The following is a 21,325-nucleotide window of genomic DNA, read 5'->3' on the forward strand; positions in this document are numbered from 1 at the left end:
ATGGTTTCCTTTCTGAAACATTTACGTATTGAAAACGAGACCGGTGTCTTGCGAGACGCCCGTACTCCTCCAATGACTCCAAAATTGCCAAAAACCCCAAAAACTCCAATGACACCTCGTCCAAACTTGAGCGCTATGAGCCCACCGTGCACACCATGCTCACCGTTTGTGCTCAATGCAACGTCGTTTTGCTTTCGGAAAGGTTGGTGGGGTATTTCCAGTATCATTTAATCTAAAAATCAGTATATTATCTTCACATTGAACAAAGTTATGAGATTTAGCATCATTTTCAAATTTTCCCTAACCAATGCCCATATGAAATTTATATAATTTTAAAGCTCTTTTTCATAGCATTTATTTAATACAAACAACGACATTCTCTCTCAATTTTAAGCCAAGTTACAGGCTTCCAAATAAACTCATAGTGAATTTTTGCTACTGTCCAGCAGTAGCAAAATCGCATTTTGGTACTGCTTGGCAGGTGTAAAATTTCAAAATGCAGTACCAATTTCAATGTTTTCCTATGTTCAAAAGCTCATCACTTTGCTCAAAATCAACATTTTGAAATAATTTTTGTTTTGTTGAATGGCTGGAAAATAGAGTTTTCAAATGGTGCACAACTCAAAACCATTTTCTAGGCCCCGCCCGTTCTGTGGTCTACCAACCAAACGGACACCCAAAACAAGTGGTCATCGACGGTGAAATCTGGCCACCAATTTTCAAGCCCAAGAATGTTCGTACCGCCAAAACGATGACATTCCATGACAACGACGTTGTGATTGCCACTTATCCAAAGTGCGGAACTACCTGGCTTCAGCACATCACTTCGCAGCTCGTCAAGGGACACGACTACAAGGCTGGGAAGGGAAATGGTAAATTTTTTGGGTCATTTTCACAGGCATTTGTAGTTTCAGAAGCTAGAGACGCAAACGACGAGACACTCAAACTGTCTGCGTCTCTCCAAAACTTTAAACGGCTATATCTCGGCTTCTAGGAGAGCTAGAATGTTGGTTTTTCGACTAAAATGAAGCCCGAAACCGATACTGTATCTTAAAATCACAATTTTCAGAGCTCTGCGTTCAATCTCCAATGATCGAGCGTATGGGCGCGGCGTTCGCCAACGAGATCAAGGGTCCACGCGTCCTAAAGACCCATTTCCACCACTACAACATCCCCAAATTCACCCAAACCAAGTACATCTACTGTGTCCGTAACCCCAAAGACTGCCTGACCTCCTATTTCCATCACAATCGCAATTTCAAAATCTACAACTGGGCCAATGGAACATGGGATGTCTTTGTTGATCTCTTTGCTTCTGGCCAATTGGCATTCGGCGACTATTTTGAGCATTTGCTCTCCTGGTTGCCAGGGCTGAGGGATGAGAATGTGCTGTTCTTAAAGTACGAGGACATGTTCCAAGATTTGGAGTCCGCCGTTTTCAAGGTATGTCCTTTTTGCCCTTCAAGATAGTCACGAAAACTCCCAAAATAATCTAGCTCACATAATTCCAAGTTAGCGGGAATTCTAAAATTTCAGTGAATTATTTCACAAGACATCATGTGTGAAATGGCGAAAAACATACACCAACGCAAAACAAATTATATGTCAGGGGAAGAGAAAGCGTGGGCTGAAATAGATTACTGTGGTTCTAGGGTTTAGTATTTCGTAACTTACTATAAGTTACAAAACACTAAACCTACAGTATACCATTCCAGCCCATGCATTTGTTTTCATCTGACAGATAATTTGCTTGGTAGGGCCTTCCCTAGTTAGTTGCTCTAGAACTTGTCAAATTCGTCTATGAATTGCTTATTTTATGAAATTTATGGAGCTTCAATTTTGTAGTTAATTTTTACATCATCTGAAAGCTCTTCTGGCTATCTAAAAAATTAAAAATTATTCCAAAATGTTGATTTTGAGCAAAGTTATGAGCTCGTAAAGTCACCAAAACACTAAAATTGGTACTGCATTCTGAAGTTTTACACCTGCCAAGCAGTACCAAAATGCGATTTTGCTACTGCTGGGCAGTACCAAAAATCAACTATGGGTTTATTTAGAAGCCTGTAACTTGGTTTAAAATTGAGAGAGAATGTCGTTGTTAGTATTAAATAAATGCTAGGATAAAGGGCTTTAAAATGATATAAAATTCATATGGATGAAATCAAAATTTTCAACAAATATATAAAGAGTTAAAACAACCACCGAATTTCAGTGCAATTGAAACTTTGTGATATCAATTTGTGCATCATCTGAAAGCTCTCTTTCCTGGTTATCTAAAAAAACTGAAAGTCATTTCAAAGTGTTCAATTCGAGCAAAGTTATGAGCTCTTAAAGTCACTGCAAAAACCCTAAAATTGCTACTGCATTTTGAAATTTTACACCTGCTAAGCAGTACCAAAATGCGATTTTGCTACTGCTTGGCAGTACCAAAAATCAAATATTAAACGGAAGCCAGGAAAAAGAGCATTAAAATGATATAAAATTCCTATAGGTTACTTCTCGAGCTTAGATTCTTGAGCTAGCTTTTTAAAACCCATAATTTCCAGATCGGTCAATTCCTGGGCGGTGAAGCTGCCAAACGTGTCGAGGATCCGGAAATCCTTAAGGAAATCGTGGAGAACAGCACGATCGACGCAATGAAGAAGGACCAGAAACGTTGGTTCCCAGAATCCCAACTCCACAAAGTGGAATTCATCCGAAAGGGTGGGAGTCGTGACTGGAAGAACCACTTCACCCGCGAGCAATCGGATCGTATTGATTCAATTTTTGCCGCCAAGTTTGCAGGAACTCCAGCTGAGCAGTGAGTTTTTAAGATCTGGAGTTTTTAGCTAAAATTTTCTGATTTTTCAGCTGGTGGAAATACGAAATGGCATGGGACGAGAAGCTTCCATCCATCGAGAACCTCTCCGTCGCTGGAAACGGAGAGGAAATGGAGCAAGAGGAAGACACCCAGAGCATCAAGCTATTTGCTCTTCCACCACTGCCACAAAGACGCTTCTCACGCACTTCGCTTCTTTCAACTGGTTACGGTAGCGTCTGGTCATTGTCATCCCAGAATGCCAACATGTCAGCCAGCTCTTCAATCAACAACAACTTGGCAAACTTGGGAAACTTCCCAGAATAATTTTATTCGCTTTTATTTTTCTGTAATTTTGTTCCTACTGTACTTTTTGGAATCCTTCATCACTTTTTTTGTAAAAAATCGAAAAATCTCAATTTTCTTTGTCATTTTGACCATCTCTTACCCATCAACCGACCCAAAGTTGTCCAAAAAATTGCCCAAATTTCGCCGCTTCCCTATTTTCTCCTATTTCATTCTAAATTCTTCAATTTCAAAAAAATCGAAATTTTTAAAAATTCAGTCCACAAACCCATTTTCCCCCTTCTGATTCTAAACCCCGACCCCATCCAAATCCCCAAACATGTCCCTTGAAAAACCAGTACTTTTCTCTAAATGTCCAAAAATTAGTTTTACAATTTTTCGGCTATTTTTTATCTCTTATTCCGTTCAAACCCAAAAATCCCAATTCTGTGTGAATCTCCATATTTGTGTGATCTGAATAAAAATTACATGTGATAAACTGAAAATTTTTTGTAAATTCAATTTTTCTCTGTCCGGTCTCCCCAGTTTGAATTTCTGACTGCAAGCGGTGGACCGCGATTACAACATTTTTTCAAATTTTGTAAAACATCAAAATCTAATTTTTTTTATTTTTCGACTGGCTAGCTGATTTTGTACTTAAAATGTGTGTTCTAGCCTGCTAAATAATTTGTAAATGCGAAAAATCGGATGAAACTCGCTGAAAATCCGTTTTTCAGTCTGAGAATATCTGAAAATTCAAACAATGCTGCTGAACTCTGCAAGCGCGCTCTATCTGCCAGCGGTTAGAGACTGCGTAATTCCGAGAGACGCAGAGAAAATCCTACATTTTTCCCATTGCTATGTCTAAAATTTAGCTTTTTTAATCAATTTCACTCATTTTTTAGACTTTTTTCTCGTTTTTTTTCAAAGATAAAATCTCTGAAATACAATTTTTCAGGATGAAACGGGTCGCTAGCACTAAACTGTCCGAGGAGGAGCGCACAGAACAAACAAGCCAAGTTTGGCTTCAAAACGCAAAGTTTCAGGAGGTTCTGGGCGCTGATTCATCGCACAAAGTGAGTCAAAAGATGGAGAATTTGATGGAGAACAGCTGTAAATTAAAAAAAAATCAATTAACAATCCTCGAATCTTCCAGTCCCTGTTCCTTCTCCTCTCCCAGCCCGATGGATCTCAAGGCATTCTTCTCGCCAACAAATCCCCGTTTTCCGAGGACAAATCCGACATTGAGAAGCTTCTAGAGACAGCGAAACTTCAGGAAATCTCGCGTAACGACATTTTCGGATCCTATAATATTGAAGTGGATGGCAAACTTAATTGTAGGGGATAAAATAAAGAAAATCCTAAAGTTTGATTTTCCAGTGCTTAAATCTCAACTAATCTACCCGGTCAACGATCGGCTCATCGCCAAATATCGTCAGGAGGAGAAATTCGTGATTCGAGAGACGCCGGAGCTTTATGAGACTGTCACAAAACCATATATCGAGAAGTTTCAGCTAAATCTCAATGTAAGAGAAGAAGAATGCTAGAAAAGTTTGGAAAGACGACAAAGAATCCATAAATTTTGTCATGTTGAGCTAAAATGCGTTAAATTTGATTTTTTCAGTTGAAAAATGGCGCTTCTTGCATATTTAATGCTAAAAATCACTATAAAAGACTCTACAAAAAATGAGCATTTTAGCTGGATTTAGGCTCAAATTTTGACTCGGAATGCTCCAAATTCATGAAAATGAAATTTCAGCATTTTGGGTAATTTTTGAGCAAAAAATGAGTAGCTATTAGGTTGCAATTAGTGTCCAAATTAAATTTTACGACAAAGAATCCATAATTTCAATGAAAAATGCGCATTTTGGTACTGCCAAGCAGTAGCAAAATGCCACGTGGATGATTTTGCTACTGCTAAGCAGTACCAAAAGGCTATTTTGCTACTGCTTGGCAGATGCAAAATCAGGTTTTGGTACTGCTCGGCAGTACCAAAATTGCCACTCAGCTCTTTGACTGTTGCAAAATAGGCCTAAAATCCTCAAAAAATTCGGTTTTTTCTTATTTTCGTCTGTTTCCAGCTGGAAATTTCAATTTTTAAAGAGAAATTGACTCGAAAATGGCTGAAAAGTACCTAAATCCACGTGGAATCTGTCTGAAATCGGTCAAAAATCAGTTTTTATAGGATTATGGTACTGCCAGGCAGTAGCAAATTTCGATTTTGGTACTGCTAAGCAGTGGCAAATTTCGATTTTCTGCATTTTCTTCTCTCTTTCAGTGGGTCTACAACTGCCTGGAAAAGCGTTCCGAAGTCGACAAAATCGTCTACGAGGATCCAGACAAAAATAATGGATTCCTTCTGCTCCAGGACATTAAATGGGATGGAAAAACCATTGAAAATCTCTATGTGCTCGCTATCATCCATCGCCACGGGCTGAAATCGGTCCGCGATTTGACTGGAGACGATTTGGAGGTATTTTTATTCGAAAATTCTGATTTTCAAGCCAATATTCTGGTTCCAGATGCTCTATAACATCCGTGACAAATCCCTCACCGCTATCAACGAGAAATACGGGCTACAAAAGGACCAAATCAAGTGCTACTTCCATTATCAGCCATCATTTTATCATCTACACGTTCATTTTATCAATTTGAAGTATGATGCACCGGCTAGCACGACGATGTCGGCGATTCTTCTGGATGACGTCATCAATAATTTGGAATTGAGCTCGGATCACTACAAAAAATCCACGTTGACATTTACGAGGAAGAATGGTGATAAGCTGATGGAGATGTTCAGAGAGGCGACGGCTTCTAAATAATTTTTGTTAAAATTTTTATATGTTGATCTCTTATAAACCGGTTGTTTTATTTTCTTTTTTCTAGTTCTCGCTGTATTTAATTGCATCATATCTCAACTTTTTTAGTTTCTTATCATCTCCCCTTCATTCAAAAGTCTTGAATTCCAACAAAAAACCGCCCGAAAAATCCAGAAAAATCATGTCAATTCTGATCCTGTACGGTAGCGAGACGGGTACGGCGCAGGATCTAGCCGAATCCCTTCGACGCGAAGCGCAAATGAGACATTTGGCGGCGAGAGTGTTCGAATTGGATGAGTATGATGTTGGGGTGAGCTGGAAATATCGATTTTTAGGGAGGAGTTGGCTCAAAAATGGTTAAAATGCGCCAAAATTCATGGAAATCTGTCTAGAATAGGCTGGAAACCAACGTTGGTACTGCTTGGTAGTGGGAAAAGGCTCCGATTTGAGTTATTTTTTGAGCTAAAGACGCTGAAAATGTGAATTTTTGATGCTGAAAATCGCTTTTAACTGCTCCAAAATCGTCAAAATGCTACTTTTTGGTACTGCTTAGCAGTAGCAAAATCATCCACGTAGATTTGCTACTGCCGAGCAGTACCAAAAATGTGATTTTTATGCCGAGTTTATGGATTTTTTGTCGTTAAATTAGATTTTACTACTGCTGGGCAATGGGAAAATGCTCAAAATGTGACTTGCAATGCTCCAAACTAATAGAAAATGAAAGCCCAGCATTTTTAGTCGTATTCAAGCTAAAAATTCTTAAAATTCGATTGATTTTCAGCAAAAAAACAAAGACACTTTTGACATATTTAAAAGCTCGAAATCGCTATAAACGGCTCTAAATTGCACCAGGATGCTCGAAAATCATTTTGAATGAAACATTTAGCTGAGTTTTAGGCTTAAGAAGCTCGACTCTCGACTCAGAATGCTTCAAATTGATGGAAAAAGCTATTTTCGACTCATTTTTAACTCAAAAATGAGCAGGAATGCTGAAATCTAGCTGAAAATAACTAATTTCATTCAACTTGAAGCATTGTGAGTCAATTTTGAATGAATTTGATGTTTTTAGAAATTTTCAAGTTTCAGATTCAGATAAAAAGCAACATTTTCCAACTAGAATGATGTTTTCCAGCACTTTAATTCAAAGTTTGAAATTTTTCACAACAAAAAAGACTCAATACGCTGTATTGCATCATTTTGGAGCATTCCGATTCGAAAATTCGTGTTTTTTGAGCCCAAAAATCCAGCTAAAATACTCATGTTTCGTTCTAAATGTGTTTCGAGCTGTTTATAGCGATTTTCAGCTTTAACATATGTAAAAAGTGTCATTTTTCTTTTTTTAGCACAAGAATGACACAAATTGCCGGAACTTTATTTTGCATATCAATTTGTTGCTATAAACGGCTCTGAAATGCAAAAAGCCTAATTTTTGACATTCATTTTCAAAATTTCGCCTGATTCAAAGCGAATCCACGTGGTTTTCAGAACAATTTTCTAATTTTTCCGGCTAGAATTCCTCCGCTTTGTACAAAAATCTCTTTTTCCAGAATCTCCCCTCAGAAGATGTGATTCTCTTTGTTGTCTCCACCACCGGCCAAGGAGAAATGCCGCCGAATATGCGAAAAACGTGGAAATCCCTGCTTCGAAAGTCGCTGGGCATGGATTTCCTCCGAAATACGCATTGCACTGTCCTGGGACTCGGCGATTCGTCATACCAGAAGTACAATTTTGCCGGGAAGAAGCTATTTCGACGTCTAGCTCAATTGGGAGCAAAAATGATGACGAAGGGGGCGTTTTTGGCCGATGATCAGCACGAAATTGGTATCGATGGAGCTTTTATACCCTGGAAGCAAGAAATATGGACCGGGATTCGAGATTTGGGGATTTTCGAGAAAATGAGCGAGCAGATAGATCCGGACGTCGAAATTCAGACGAGATATCGAATAGTGGCAGTGGGAAAAGGAGTAGAAGAAGAATCAGAAGACGCGGAATTTTCAGAATCTGACTACGAAGCCCTCCGAGTCGCTAGCAACGTCCGTGTGACTTCTGAAGCTCATTTCCAAGACACTCGTCTTGTGAAATTTGAAATTCCCGTCGAATCTAGAATTCCCATGACGTATCTCCCAGGAGATGTTCTCATGGTGCGCCCTTATAATCCAGAAGAAACCGTGAAAATTGCCATAGAAGCGTTGGGATATTCAGAGGAGATGCTGCACAGGACAGTAAAAGTGGTGAAAAATGATCAATTTTCAAAAAATCCACCGTATTTTCTATTCGGACACAGAACGACACTTTTAACCCTCCTCCAGCGCTACTTCGACCTCCAACAGATACCAAAACGCTCGTTTTTTGAAATGATGGCTTACTACTCGAAGGATCCATCGGAAAAGGAACGTCTTCGAGAACTTTCCAGCCCCGAAGGTCTTGACGATCTTCTGGACTATGCGAATCGATGTCGGAGGACCACGGCAGAGACTTTTCGGGATTTTCCGGCCACTTCTAAGAAATTGGGGCTAAATCATCTTTTTGAGATTCTCACTGTCATTCGTCCTAGAGCATTTAGTATTGCATCGGCGCCGAGCGGAAGCCACGTGGAATTGTTGGTGGCGAAAGTGGAATACAAGTCGAGGATGGCGGATAGAAGGCGGGGATTGTGTAGCACTTTTATTGCGAGGCTCAAGGAGGGGGATGAGGTGATTTTTAAATGATAAAGAAAGCCAGATTTTTGAGCTATCAAATAAAATGGTCAATTGGTATTGCTGAGCTTTACCAATTTTTCGATATTTCTAAAAAATCGAATTTTCTACCAATTTGAATCTCTAGTTTCCAGCTATCGTTTGGTAGAAAATTATTGATCTAGCTAAATTTTGAGCGAAGTTTTGAGCCTTTAAAGTCAAAATTGGTACTGCTTAGCAGGTGTGAAATCACATTTTGGTACTGCTTAGCAGTAGCAAAATCGCATTTTGCTACTGCCGGGCAGGTGTAAAATTTTGAAAAACTTTGGAATTTCAGAAAAATGTTTAATCTAGGATTTATCAAAAACGATATATTTCTCACTAGTTTGGCTGTAACTATAACTTTGTTCAGGTTTAAAAAAACCAAAAAAAATGACCCAAATTTTAACATGACCTAGGAAAAATCAATTTTAAAGAATCCATAATGATTTTTCTTTTGTTCAAAATTATACTCAAATTAAAGCCCTGTTTTTCAGCTATCGTTTGGAACAAAAATGATTGATCTAGCTAAATGTTGAGCCAAGTTATGCGCCTTTGAGTTTAAGAAAAGTGAGAATTTAGTACTGCTTAGCAGGTGTAAAATTAAGTTTTGGTACTGCGTAGCAGTAGCAAAGTCCAATTTTACACCTGCTAAGCAGTACCAAAATCTCACTGCTTGTAACTCGTGGCTTCAATTTGAACTATAATTTGTAACAGAAAAACAATTTCGCATCACTAAAAATTTGTTTTTCCTATGCCATATTTGATTTTGTAGATTTTTTCGTATGGTTTAAAAAATAGCCACATTTCTATGATTTGGTACAAAAATGAATACTGTAGCTTAATTTTGAGACAAGTTACAAACGTTCAAAGTCAGAATTGGTACTGCTTAGCAGTAGCAAAATCAAGCTGAGCAGTACCAAATTCTCACTTTTTCAAATTTTAAAGACGCATAACTTTTTTCAAACACTTGCTACGTTGACAATTTTTATACCAAACAAAAGCTGAAAAACGGGGCTTCAATATAATAACTGAAAAGCGAAGAAATTCTTCAGGTCTTCTGCAAAATCCGCGCTGGCACCTTCCGATTCCCCACGCCCGACGCTCCAGTCATCTGCATCGGTCCTGGCACAGGAGTAGCCCCGTTTCGAAGCCTTTTCGGGCAAAGATCTCAAATGTAACCATTTCGAAAACCTCGAAACGCCGAAATTTCAAATTTTCAGCTCTCCCAACTCGACGGGTTTTCTATTCTTCGGATGTCGTGGCGAACATGACGACTTCTATTTTTCCGAGGAATGGAATAAAATGGAATGTGTGGAAGTGGTTGCTGCATTCAGTAGAGATACGGAGAAGAAGGTTTATGTACAGCACAAAATGGGCGAAAGAGCTAGGGATATTAAGAAGATGTTGGATTCGGGAGCCAGTGTATTCATCGCTGGAAGTTCTGGAGACATGCCAAAAGCGGTGGCGTCGGTTTTAGCACAAATCCAGGGCGGGGAGTGGACCAAGAAAGCCGAAGAGACTGGAAGGATTCAGTACGAGACGTGGTCCTAAAGAATCTGAATTATAAATTTTCGATTTTATTGATTTTTGTGTCTTTTTTTGAATTATTTGTTTAGCTAGATGAAATGTGATAATGCTGTGATATCATTTTTACTCAATTAGCTTCTTTTTGTACAACTTTATTCAATTTTCCCCTTTTCAGTCCCATTTCTAGGACCTAGAAGCTAGGTAAAACAGTAGCGACCTGTGTCCATTAGCCAGTAGCTCATAAGCCTAATCCTCTGCCTCCTGATTTCATAACAATATCATATTTCCTATAAAGCACCTTTTCTTCCGCCTTATGGTGTTAAATTCCGCAAAAAGGGTTCCTTTTAAAGGAGAGTGAATGTAGGTACATTAGGAAGATAGCACCAAGAGCAAATTTATCTCGTTTCCTGTAAAAGATATGAAAAAGTTGTCAACTCATAAATTGTTAGGCATAATATCACCTATATTTTATCAGTTGACAAGTTTTTGATATGTTTCACAGGAAGTGGGATAATCCGGCTCAAAATTGAAAACTCAGGAGTTAACCAAAGTTGAAAGCTTAGAGTTAGCGTTACGCTGGTTAAAAGGCGATGTCGTTGAATTTCTTGCTCTAAGCATGCGCTTATCAAAAATGACTTGAACCATTAGAAAGTTTGAGAAAAGACCTTTAATTTGATATAGAACAGCATAAATGATTTTGAGACTCAAAATCAGAATTCTGTGTTCAAAAAACCAACATGTTCCAAAAATCACTAGAAAGGTATCGAGATGTGAGAAAGAGTTTGACTTTGAGGACTTATAACTTGGCTGAAAATTTAGCTACATCAATTTTTTTTCAAATTATAAATAGTTGAAAATTTGGGCTAAAATTTAACATAGAACACAAAAAATGATTATTGGACTCGAAATTAGAGTTTTGAGCTCAAAAAATAAATTTGAATTTCAAAATTTCTGAATTCTCGATTTTCTGAAGTTATCAATTTCTGAAATTCTGAATAGCTGAATATCCGAATTTCGAATTTTTGAATTTCAGATATTCCGAATTTCTGAGTTTCAAACTTTCTGAATTTTTGAATTTCGGAATTTCAGAATTTCTGAGTTTCGGAATTTCTGAATTTTTGAATTTTTGAAATTTCGAATTTCTGAATTCTTGATTTCTACGACTTGTGAATTTAGAATTCTTGAATTTCTGAATTTTCGAATTTCTGAATTTTTGAATTTCGGAAATTCTGAATTTCTGAGTTCCTGAATTTCTCAATTTTCTGAAAATTCTGAATTTCTGAGCTTCTTGTGTTCCAAAAGCCACTTCAAAGGTGTGAAAAAATCCCCCCCCCCACTTAAATATAAGTGCACATTTTCTCCCCTCACCGGGACCACACTAAATAAAAGGATACATTTGTGCAAAGAGATGACCTCCTCTCTCTCCGAGAAGTGCAAACAAAAAAGTGTGCTCTAATCTGAATAACAAACTTTTAGCTAACTTTCTCTTATAGAGCAAATAGGTCACACTTCCTCTACCCATTCCAATGGACAAGCTTCAGTTAATTTGGGGTGTATAAGATGCACTTCATATGGTACATGGTACCTTATTTGTATGTATTGGTCAAATATTGGCGCCAAAAATGGGAAGAGACACGTGAAGAGATTTATCTGTTTGTCCGGATGTCTTCTGGCTTCCAGAAATGCATGATTTTGTGTCTTACTGTACTTTCTATTGTTTCAAGGTACCTCGGGAAGGCTCTTCTATTGCAGGTGCACTTCTATTAGAGGGAGCCTTTCTAACACGTGAATCTCAAAATCATGGAATCTAAATTTTGAAAAAAATTCTGGATTACCGTAAACCTGTATTAAGCTTTTATTGTTGTTCTAAGGTACCTCTTTAGGGTACTTCTATTAGAGGGGCCCGCTGGTCCCTCATCACTTCAAACCACAAAAAAAAACGCCTAAAAATTTGAATTCTTGCTGTAAAAGGTGTGATAATATTGTATTGTATACATATATTTTTATCAGTATAAAAAATGGGAAAAAATGATAACAGATAACAGTAAGCGGATTATCACACCCTTCAAACATACACATACTTTTTTCAGCAGGGTTTATTGATTTGAACGGAAAACGGAATTTGAAAAATTTTAAAACAAAAAATTGGCAAATTTGAAGAATCTGAAAATCTGAAATCCTGAAAAAAAAGTCGAGTATTATTTTCAAAATTCCCTAATTTGGCTCATATTAGCTCAAATTTTATGGTGATTATACCAAAAAATAGAGAATTTCAAGGACTAAAAAAGAACAAAAAGACATTTAGCCTAGTTAACTCAACTCTTGTAAGAGATATCGAAAAGTTGTAAACTGATAACTTGTTTATCATAATATCACACACATTTTACCTGTTGACCAATTTTTGATATCTCTTATAGGAGCTGAGATAATTGAGATCCAACTTCACAGTGTAGGGTGCCCTTCTATTACAGGTTTTACGGTATTCGTTAGGGTTAAAAAATTTGGTTTTCAGAAAAATGAAAGGACGAACTACAAAATTAAAGCACTGGCTTCGTTTCGTACCTTGAAAAAGTCATAAATATTTTTGAAATTTTTTGAAAAATTCAAAATTTTGATTCCCAAAAAAAATGTTGTTGGCAAATTTTTTTTATTGAAATTCAAAAATCCCCAGAATTTCTACAAGTCTCATATTTTCAAAGTTTTCCTCCCCAATTATTTTCTTATTCAAATTTATAGCGCATCGCGAATGACTAAGGCTGAGCAATTAACCGCAGGGGGATTAAAATGGAAGGGGGTCTCTAAACTATTGTAAATTGTATTGTAAGACGATGATTATGTGTGTTTTTCATAGAAAAATTTTCATTTTACAGTACCCCTCAGGGTTACTGTAGTCGCCTCGATTTACCTCATCATCATCGGAAGCAATAGGTCTGGTTGTAAATAATAGGGGGGAAAATATAGATCGGAGGGATTAGAGAGAGGGGAAAAGAGAAAAAAGAGGATTACTGTTGAAAATGGAGAAGGAGAGAACAACACTTTTTATATATGGGTTTAATGGTATGGTTTTGGTATATAGAAGGACATTTTATTACTATTATAGAAGCTGATCATCATAAAATGAATATTCAATGAATTTTGAGGATTAGGAGTCTATAAAGATATAATTGAAGGAGGATACTTGACATACTTGACCCAGAAGACATTTTGTGGACATCCGGATACACAGAAATCAGATGAATACCTGTAATAGCAGGGCGGTCCCAGTTTTACGAAAAACATTCGAAAAAATTCACAAAATCCAATGATATCAAAGATAGGGCCGCAAAAAATACCACAAAATTTAGCATGACCTAGGAAAAATCAATTTTTAGCAAATCATTTAACAAGATTCTATTACAAATTTTAGTGCAAATTATAGCCCTGTTTCTCAGCTATCGTTTGGTGTAAAAACCGTCAACGTAGCATATGTTCGAAAAAAGTTATGCGCCTTTAAAGTTACGAAAACAGAGAATTTGGTACTGCCTAGCAGGTGTAAAATTGAATTTTGCTACTGCCAGGCAGTAGCAAAATCTGATTTTGCGCCTACTAAGCAGTACCAATTTTGACTTTAAAGACTAAACACTAGGTTCAAAGTTTAGCTAAATCGGTTATTTTTGTACCAAAATATCAATGTAACAAATGTTTAAACAAAGTTATGGGCCTTTGAAGTTACGAACAGTGAGGATTTACTAAGTAGTACCAATTTTGAGAGGTGTCTGTCTTTAAAGGCGCATAACTTTTTTTTAAATTACAGCTATCCAGTTGAATTTTATACCAATCATATTAACTTTGTTAGAGTTCATATTAACTTTGTTATAGTCCAATTTTAAAATTGAGCTCAAAATTCGGTTTGAAATATCCAAAAATCAAAAGTTATGACTATCTTCAGTAGTTGAACTCTTTTGAGATGACAATTTTCAATATTTCATTATGAATTTTTAATCTTATTTTATATCAAATCAAAGCCCTGTTTTTCAGCTATCGTTTGGTATAACAATCCGCAACGTAGAAAGTGTTTGAAAAAAGTTATGCGCCTTTAAAGTTACAAACACAATCAAATCTGTTTTTCAAAGTTCCGTAATCAAAAATTGTGACATCTTCACGGGAGTTTCGAGAAATCTCCAAGATTCTGGATTATCTTATAATAGCCACAAATTTCAAGCCACCATTCGATATAATTTTGGCGGTAATTCAGAAGAAAACTCCGAAAATGACCTTTCGTGGATTTTCAAAATTTTCATGATTCCTAAGTGGTTTTTTTCATGTTTAAATATTTTTTTTTGGTCCCTGATTTTCGTTTTCCCCCATTGCTCAGCTCCAGATCTCTTCTCAAACATCCCCAGACACCAATTAGCCTCCTCCTCCGCCTCCTATTAGGATCAGATATTAGGTAACACCTTAGTGTCAATTCCCTCCCAAATGTCCCAAAATGTATCTATTACCTCCCGTCCCCGTATTCTTTGCCACGTGTTTGCTCCTTCTTCCGTTTCTTCTTAAAAATCCAAATGTGTGCACACAAAATGGTCCGGGTGTTGTGCAATTCTGGAGGAGACAGCTGTATTGAGAGGGAATTGTGTAATGGACCAGAGAGGACTGTAATTATGGGTGGAAGAAAAATTGAGATAGTGTTTTAGAGATTAGCATCGACCTGTCTTAAAAAACACCTGTCCCAACAAAGTGGGTCTCTGGGGAACATTTTGAAAAAATTTGGGAACTTCGAAATGTATGAATTTTCAATTTTGGGAATTTTTCGTAAAAATTATACTAAAGGAAACAAAATCTACATTTCATTCGTTTTATTCTCCAATTGAATAAAAATCGTATTGCTTTATTGGTTCTTGAGATATGCGCTTTTAAAGGCACTCCACTTTGAGGGAGGCAAGACACCCAAAATGAGGAAGGTCAATTCTTAAGGCGCATGTCTGTATTTCGAAACTGTTATTCAGGAATTTTCATTCAGATTAAAACCCTGTTTTTCAGCTCTCTTTTGGTACAAAAATCAAAAGCATGGTAAACGCTTGAAAAGAGTTATGCGCCTTTAAAGTTAGAAACAATTCGAAGCTGCTAGTTAATACCAATTTTGAGATGCATCTTTCTTTAAAGACGCATAACTTTGTTCAATTTACAGATATCAATTTGGTTTATATATTAAATGAAAACTGAAAATCAGAGCTTTCGATTTATATAATATTTGTTATAGTACAATTTCAGAATTACTTTTCAAATCTGGTTTGAACGAACCAGCGGTTTTTTTCATAGCGCAATTTTACAAGCACTATTAAATCTAGTTTGAAACAGACCATAACAAAAGTTATGGCTTTGTTGGTCCCCCTTGGCATACCAAGTTTCATCTTCAAACTTTTTCCCTTCCTTAAAAATCTTCCCATCTACCATAATCCCTTTCCCGAGGCACACACTTGCCTACTACGGTGGAAGATTCCCACGAAGCGAAAAGAAGAGCTCTTCTTCTTCTCATTAGCATAACGTTTTAAAGAGAAGAAGTCAAGACTAATGGACTCTCTCTCTCTTTTCGAAAAGGCTATTTTATGGAAAAGTGCAGAAGCCGGCTGGTTAGAAGGAGACCATACCGACAAGATAGGAGCCAATTGAATTGAATTGATGAATTGGATTTTTTTTGTTTTTCTGGATCGAAAAAAAAACAAGGGGAAATGCAAATTTTAATGGAATTGGGTAGGAAAAATTGGTTGCACCTGTTTATAGAATTCTTCAAAAAAAAATTGTTTTTTAATTTTTTTGATTTTTTTTCGCAAAAATATTTTTGATATTTTATTTTCAAATCTCCTTAACTTGGCTCGGAAGGGATCAAATTTTATGGTGACTATATCAAAATATAAGCAATTTCAAGTACTACAAGATAGTTAAAAGTTGAATTCACAGTGTTTTAAATATAGAGTTTTTGAAAGTGCCTAAAAGTTTTGACTCTAAAAATTGGGAAAAAATTCAATTTGCCTTTCAAAACTCAATGATTTGAATCAAAACATTTGTTCAAAGTTCACAATAATTATACCAAACGATAGGGAATTTTGAGAACTAAAAAATAATCAAAAGTTGAATTTACAAAGTTTGAAATATGGATATTTTCAGAACGCCAGACAATATTATTTGGTTTTCGACAGAAATCGATGGGTATCTGTCGTCCATACTACTAAATATTGGAAAATATTGGAATTTGTAATTTCCGAAACTTAGAAAATGCTGAAAATATGATAAGAAAAACTTCCAAATAACCTTAATATTCTCATAATAAGGCAAAATTTAAAATTTTTCTATTAGAAAATTCAGAATTGTGGGAATTTCAACATTTTCAAAAATGTCAATTTTTTCCTAATTTTCCCTAATTTTCCCAAAAAAAAAATCTATCTTTAATACTTTGAAAGTGGGGGGTATTTCTTGAATTCCAGTTCTCTTTAACCTGCTCCTAATTGCTCCAAAAGATCCAAAATCAGATAAAATTTTGTTTCCAAAAAGAATTTGACCCCTTCCTGCCAAGACCACCTGCAACCAACATGCATGCTCTTCCTATCTGTCCCCAGCCATCTTTCAAATAATTTGTCGGCACACTGACTAACTCCTTTTTACAGGATTATCGCACATGCACCTGTCCCCCCCTCTCTCTCTCTCTCTTTCTCATTTTTTGCGGGGACCCTAAAAGGGTCCCTAATATACCCCTTCTTCTCCAACACGGATACAGTACCTGCGAGAAAGGGTCAACAGGGATTAACAGGGGTCGGGAGGTACTACGAAATTGTTCATATATTCCGTTTGAATGTGTAACTAGGCGTGAAACTACCGGATCAGAAAAGTGTATGTATATTATAATGATATGGTACTCTTTTTGGCGGAAAAAATTTTCTAAAGAGAGAATCGGTCAGATTAGAAAAGACCAGAAATTTTAGAGTCTAATAGAAAATTCTTGGTTTGGCGGTATTTTGTGAAAATGCCCTTAAATTTGTGAATTACCGTATTTCCTCCTAGAAGCCAAACCGTCAAATTTCAGCTTAATTATCTCGATTCCTGTGAGAGAAATCAAAAAGTGGCAAACTGATAAAATATTGCTGACATTTTGATAAATAATTTATCAATTGACAACTTTTTGATGTCTCTCACAGTAAATAAGATATAGGGGTTCAAAGTTGACGGTGTCCAAATTCTATAACAGACGCCCACCCAAACCCCGTTAACTTTGAGATTAATTATCTCGATTTTTGTGAAAGATATCAAAAAGAGGTCAACTGATAAATTGTTTATCATAATATCAGCAACATTTTATCAGTTGACAACTTTTTGATATTTTTGAAAGGAAATGAGATATAGTGACTCAGAGCTGACGGTTTGAATGGACTCCTGTTATCTTGGGTTTCCAGGCTCCTGAAAATGGTCTAAATTATTTTGGGATATCGTTGACCGGCTACTGTAGGTAGATTACCAGTGCCTTCTTGATTATTTAAGTTGAAATTTCTAATAACTACAGTAATCCTCGAAATCCCCCTGGTCCCTCCCCACCCCCTCAAATTCTTTCCATTCCAAAAAAACCGCATTTTTGTCCCATCTCTCTCTCTCTCTCGCTCTGTTTTCTCTATTTTTTCGTTTCTAAATCATCGATCGGTTTTTTCTTTCCAATGTGGTCTTCGTCGCATCGCTTCGTTTCGCTTTGCTTCAGAACGACAAACAAACTAGTGGTAGAACGGGAAATTTTGGGCTGCCGCGAGGGGCAGCCAAAAGGATTACGGTAGTTTTGTATGTGGAAAGGAAAGGGAAACGATGGTAGTGTTAGTTGGGTGATGACGGTGATAGGAAGAAAAAGAAAGAGAGAAAAGAGATTTAGAGAAATAGGAATTCTATTTTTGGAATTCAAAAATCAACGCTTGCTTAGCCCCCCCCCCCTTCACTTCCTACAGCCAAAAGAGCCCAAAACTTTAAGGATCTATAACTTTTTTTAAAACTGCGCTACAAGAATTTTGTTTCTACAGTTATATAGGAAATTTAAAAAGCAACAGAATGATTATAAGCAACTGCGAGCGAAAAATTGATCTTCCACATGAAATGAGTGATTTTGGGAGCTACTTCGATTTTGCGGATTTTGTAGAAGGTCAAACTTTGAGATGTTATAACTAGCTTAAAATCAAACCTACTTAAAATGAAGTTACATGATTAAATATAAAATTTTAAGAGCTTTGAAATAGTAATTAACCGCTGCTAATAAAAATTGATATTCCTAATGATATGAGGGATTTTTGGGAACTACCCCTGTTTTGCAGAAAATTAGGAGCAGTTAAAATTCGAGAGCGTATAACTAGTTTCGAGTTTAACCTATTTGAATTAAAATTTTATGGTTAGATGGGAAAGCTACAAAATGATGATAAACAATTTTTAAAAGAATGTTAGCCCGCCGTATTTCCTCTAAAAGGAGCCCATCCAAGCCGTCAAGTTTGAGCTCAATTATCTTGGTTCCAATAAGAGATATCAAAATTTTGTTAACAAATAAAACATTATTGATATTATGATAAACATTTTATCAGTTGACACATTTTTGATATCTCTCACAGGAATCGAGATAATTGAGCTCAAAGTTGGCGGTTCCGATGGGCATGATTAGAGTGGGACAGAATTACAGCGAATACGGTATCTCCAATTTTGGTTTCCCTAAATTTTTCAAAGTTTGGTTAGATAGGAAATTTCAAGAGCTACAAAGCTAATATTTTTCAATTAACCCCGATTTTTTTGAGTCCCAAACCCCCCCCCCCCCCTGTTCCGTTTACCTAGCCACACATAGCCATGACGAAACCGCATAATCTGACAGATAACAATCATTTTGTTGCACAACACACACACACAAGGCACCCCAAAAAGTGTAAAGATATGCTTGTCAAGAAAATAATAAGGTGTATCATTGAGTGACAGGACACCTTCTTGCGTCATACCGGATGGGGGAAGACACGATAGGTGCGTATTAAGGTGTTAGGGTGTGTGTAACCGTAATAACGCTAATGGGTTTGTTTGAATAGTTAGGAATAAGTTGGAGTAGTCATTTGAATAATAATGGTTAGATAACTTTAAAGGCGCATAACTCATTTCTAAGTTTTTAGAAAAGGAATTTCAAGGGCTATCAAAATAAATAGGCTTAAGGAAAGTCTATATATTGGCAACTTCGAAAAGCTATAACTTGGATATAACCCAACACATTTGAATGATTTCTATACCGGTAGATAGATAAAAAACTAGGCTTCAATTTGATAGTAAATTTGGCATTTGAATACTGTCTCAAAGTACAGTATCTCTAGATTCTAAGCGATGCTTTCTTCGGGTGACCTTGAATGGACCTTTAAAAGCCCATAACTCATTTCAAAATGTTCCAATCACTATGAAAATTATACTGTTAGATAGGGAATTTGAAGAGCTATCTAAACCTGTTAAATTGAGAACTTGACAAGCGAGATTTAGACTCCTGAATATAACGAAAATCAAATGATTTCCATGGCATAGCCTTACAGTGGCTACTTTAGTAGTCTTGTAAACCCATCCAAAATAACATTCGGTATAAATTCTGAAAACTATCAATTTTCATCTTCTAGCCCTTGAAATTCCCTATCTAACAGTACCATTTTCCTAGCATATGGACAATTTTTAGATGTGTTATGAAGTTCAAAGTTTCTTCAAAGTTATAGTCATGGTCACCTAAGGAAGGCATCGCTTTGAATCTAAGGATACTGTATGCAAACTAAATTCTCTGGTATCAAATTTACAATTAAATTGAAGTTTAGATTTTTATCTATCTCACGGTACAAGAATCATTGAAATTAGTTAAGTTTTATCCAAGTTATAGGCTTTCAAAGTTGTTAATGTACCAATTTTGAATTGTTTCTTTCTTTCAACGTTTGTAACTTCATTTAAATTACAGATATCAAACTGGTTCTTATACCAAATTAAAAGTACAAATCAGAGCTTTTGATTGATGTATAACTTGTTATAGTGTAACACCAAAATCAGAGCTAAAACTCGATTTTAAACAACCAATATCAAAAGTTAGTGCTATTTTTATTAATCGATCCCCTTGCGATATTCGGACCGACTAAAAAAGGTCTAGACTAGGAAATCCAGAAAAAAATTGAAAAAAGACAAGAACTAAGAACCTGGGGCTAAAATGGTTGAGTGAGGAAATGACGATTTTGGACACACCACGACAGAGACAGAATAGAAAGTCAGTCCTCCAACGCCCCTAGGACCCCGTTGAGCCGTACGGATGAGCCGGTGCTTAGCTGCCATTCGCCCCTATACTCTCACTCTCATATACACACAGATAGACACAGAAGAATTGGAAAAAATGGTAGAGAAATAGTAGGGGAAGTTGAGAGAGTTTAGAGAAAGGATTAGTCATAAGTTTAAGTTGGTTAGTCAATAGATACCCTATAGTCAGGCTGTTTTAAAGGCGCATAACTTTTTTAAACATAAAAATTTTAGAAATATTCTTGAAATTGGAATATCCAGAGCTACAAAATGACTTAAAATTGTTTTTTAATACTTTTGGAAAATTTTTTTAGGCAAAAAGTTTTTTAAAATTCAAAATTTCATAACTTCCTTCAAACTGTACCTAGGCAATTTTTGATTATAGCGTTAAATAGGAATTATCAGCATTAGTTCAAATTTTGAATTTTAAAACATAAAATTCGAAATTTTCAAAAAAATTCCAAAAAAAATTTTTTTTTCAAATTTCGAGTTTTTCAGATATTTTTTTTCTTATTCTCATTTTCAGCCCATTTTGGGTCGTGGTATAAGTTTTTATCAGAATTGGAAAACTTTGAAAATCTTGAAAAAATCAAAAAAAATTTTTTTTCGAAAAAAAAAGAAATTTTTTTCAAACTTCTAGTTTTTTTGAAAATGTGTTCACCATTCTCATTTTCAGCCTACTTCAGGCCGTGATATCAATTTTAGTCAGAATTGGAGGATTTTGAAAATTTTGAAAAAATCCAAATTTTTTTTTGAGATTCAAAAAAGAATTTTTTTTTTCAAATTTCGAGTTTTTCTGAAATTTCGTCTAATATTCTTATTTTCAGCCTATTTCAGGTCGTGGTATCAATTTTTTTCAGAATTGGAAGATATTGAAAATTCTCAAAAACTTTTTT

The 21,325-nt window shown here is 36.1% G+C and overlaps 3 protein-coding genes across 3 annotated transcripts; all 3 read left to right on the plus strand.

Annotated features, from left to right (window-relative positions):
- Positions 1 to 3,124, plus strand: Cbr-ssu-1 (the record flags this gene model as incomplete). Its single annotated transcript, XM_002638454.2, has 5 exons — positions 1 to 202; positions 639 to 872; positions 1,070 to 1,443; positions 2,547 to 2,800; positions 2,851 to 3,124. 5 exons carry the CDS (start codon positions 1 to 3, stop codon positions 3,122 to 3,124), a joined length of 1,338 nt encoding a protein of 445 aa, XP_002638500.2.
- A 917-nt stretch (positions 3,125 to 4,041) lies between these two features.
- On the plus strand, positions 4,042 to 5,904 carry Cbr-dcs-1 (the record flags this gene model as incomplete). The annotated part of the gene is made up of 5 exons (XM_002638455.1): positions 4,042 to 4,158; positions 4,239 to 4,419; positions 4,463 to 4,608; positions 5,361 to 5,555; positions 5,605 to 5,904. The coding sequence occupies 5 exons, from the start codon at positions 4,042 to 4,044 to the stop codon at positions 5,902 to 5,904; spliced, it is 939 nt and encodes a 312-aa protein (XP_002638501.1).
- Positions 5,905 to 6,082: 178 nt separating this feature from the next.
- Cbr-fre-1 lies at positions 6,083 to 10,169 on the plus strand (the record flags this gene model as incomplete). Its single annotated transcript, XM_002638456.1, has 4 exons — positions 6,083 to 6,211; positions 7,449 to 8,594; positions 9,671 to 9,792; positions 9,839 to 10,169. The coding sequence occupies 4 exons, from the start codon at positions 6,083 to 6,085 to the stop codon at positions 10,167 to 10,169; spliced, it is 1,728 nt and encodes a 575-aa protein (XP_002638502.1).
- Between the last annotated feature and the right edge of the window lie 11,156 nt (positions 10,170 to 21,325).

Source organism: Caenorhabditis briggsae (assembly GCF_000004555.2).
Source record: "Caenorhabditis briggsae complete genome, chrV, whole genome shotgun sequence".
Taxonomy (NCBI): domain Eukaryota; kingdom Metazoa; phylum Nematoda; class Chromadorea; order Rhabditida; family Rhabditidae; genus Caenorhabditis; species Caenorhabditis briggsae.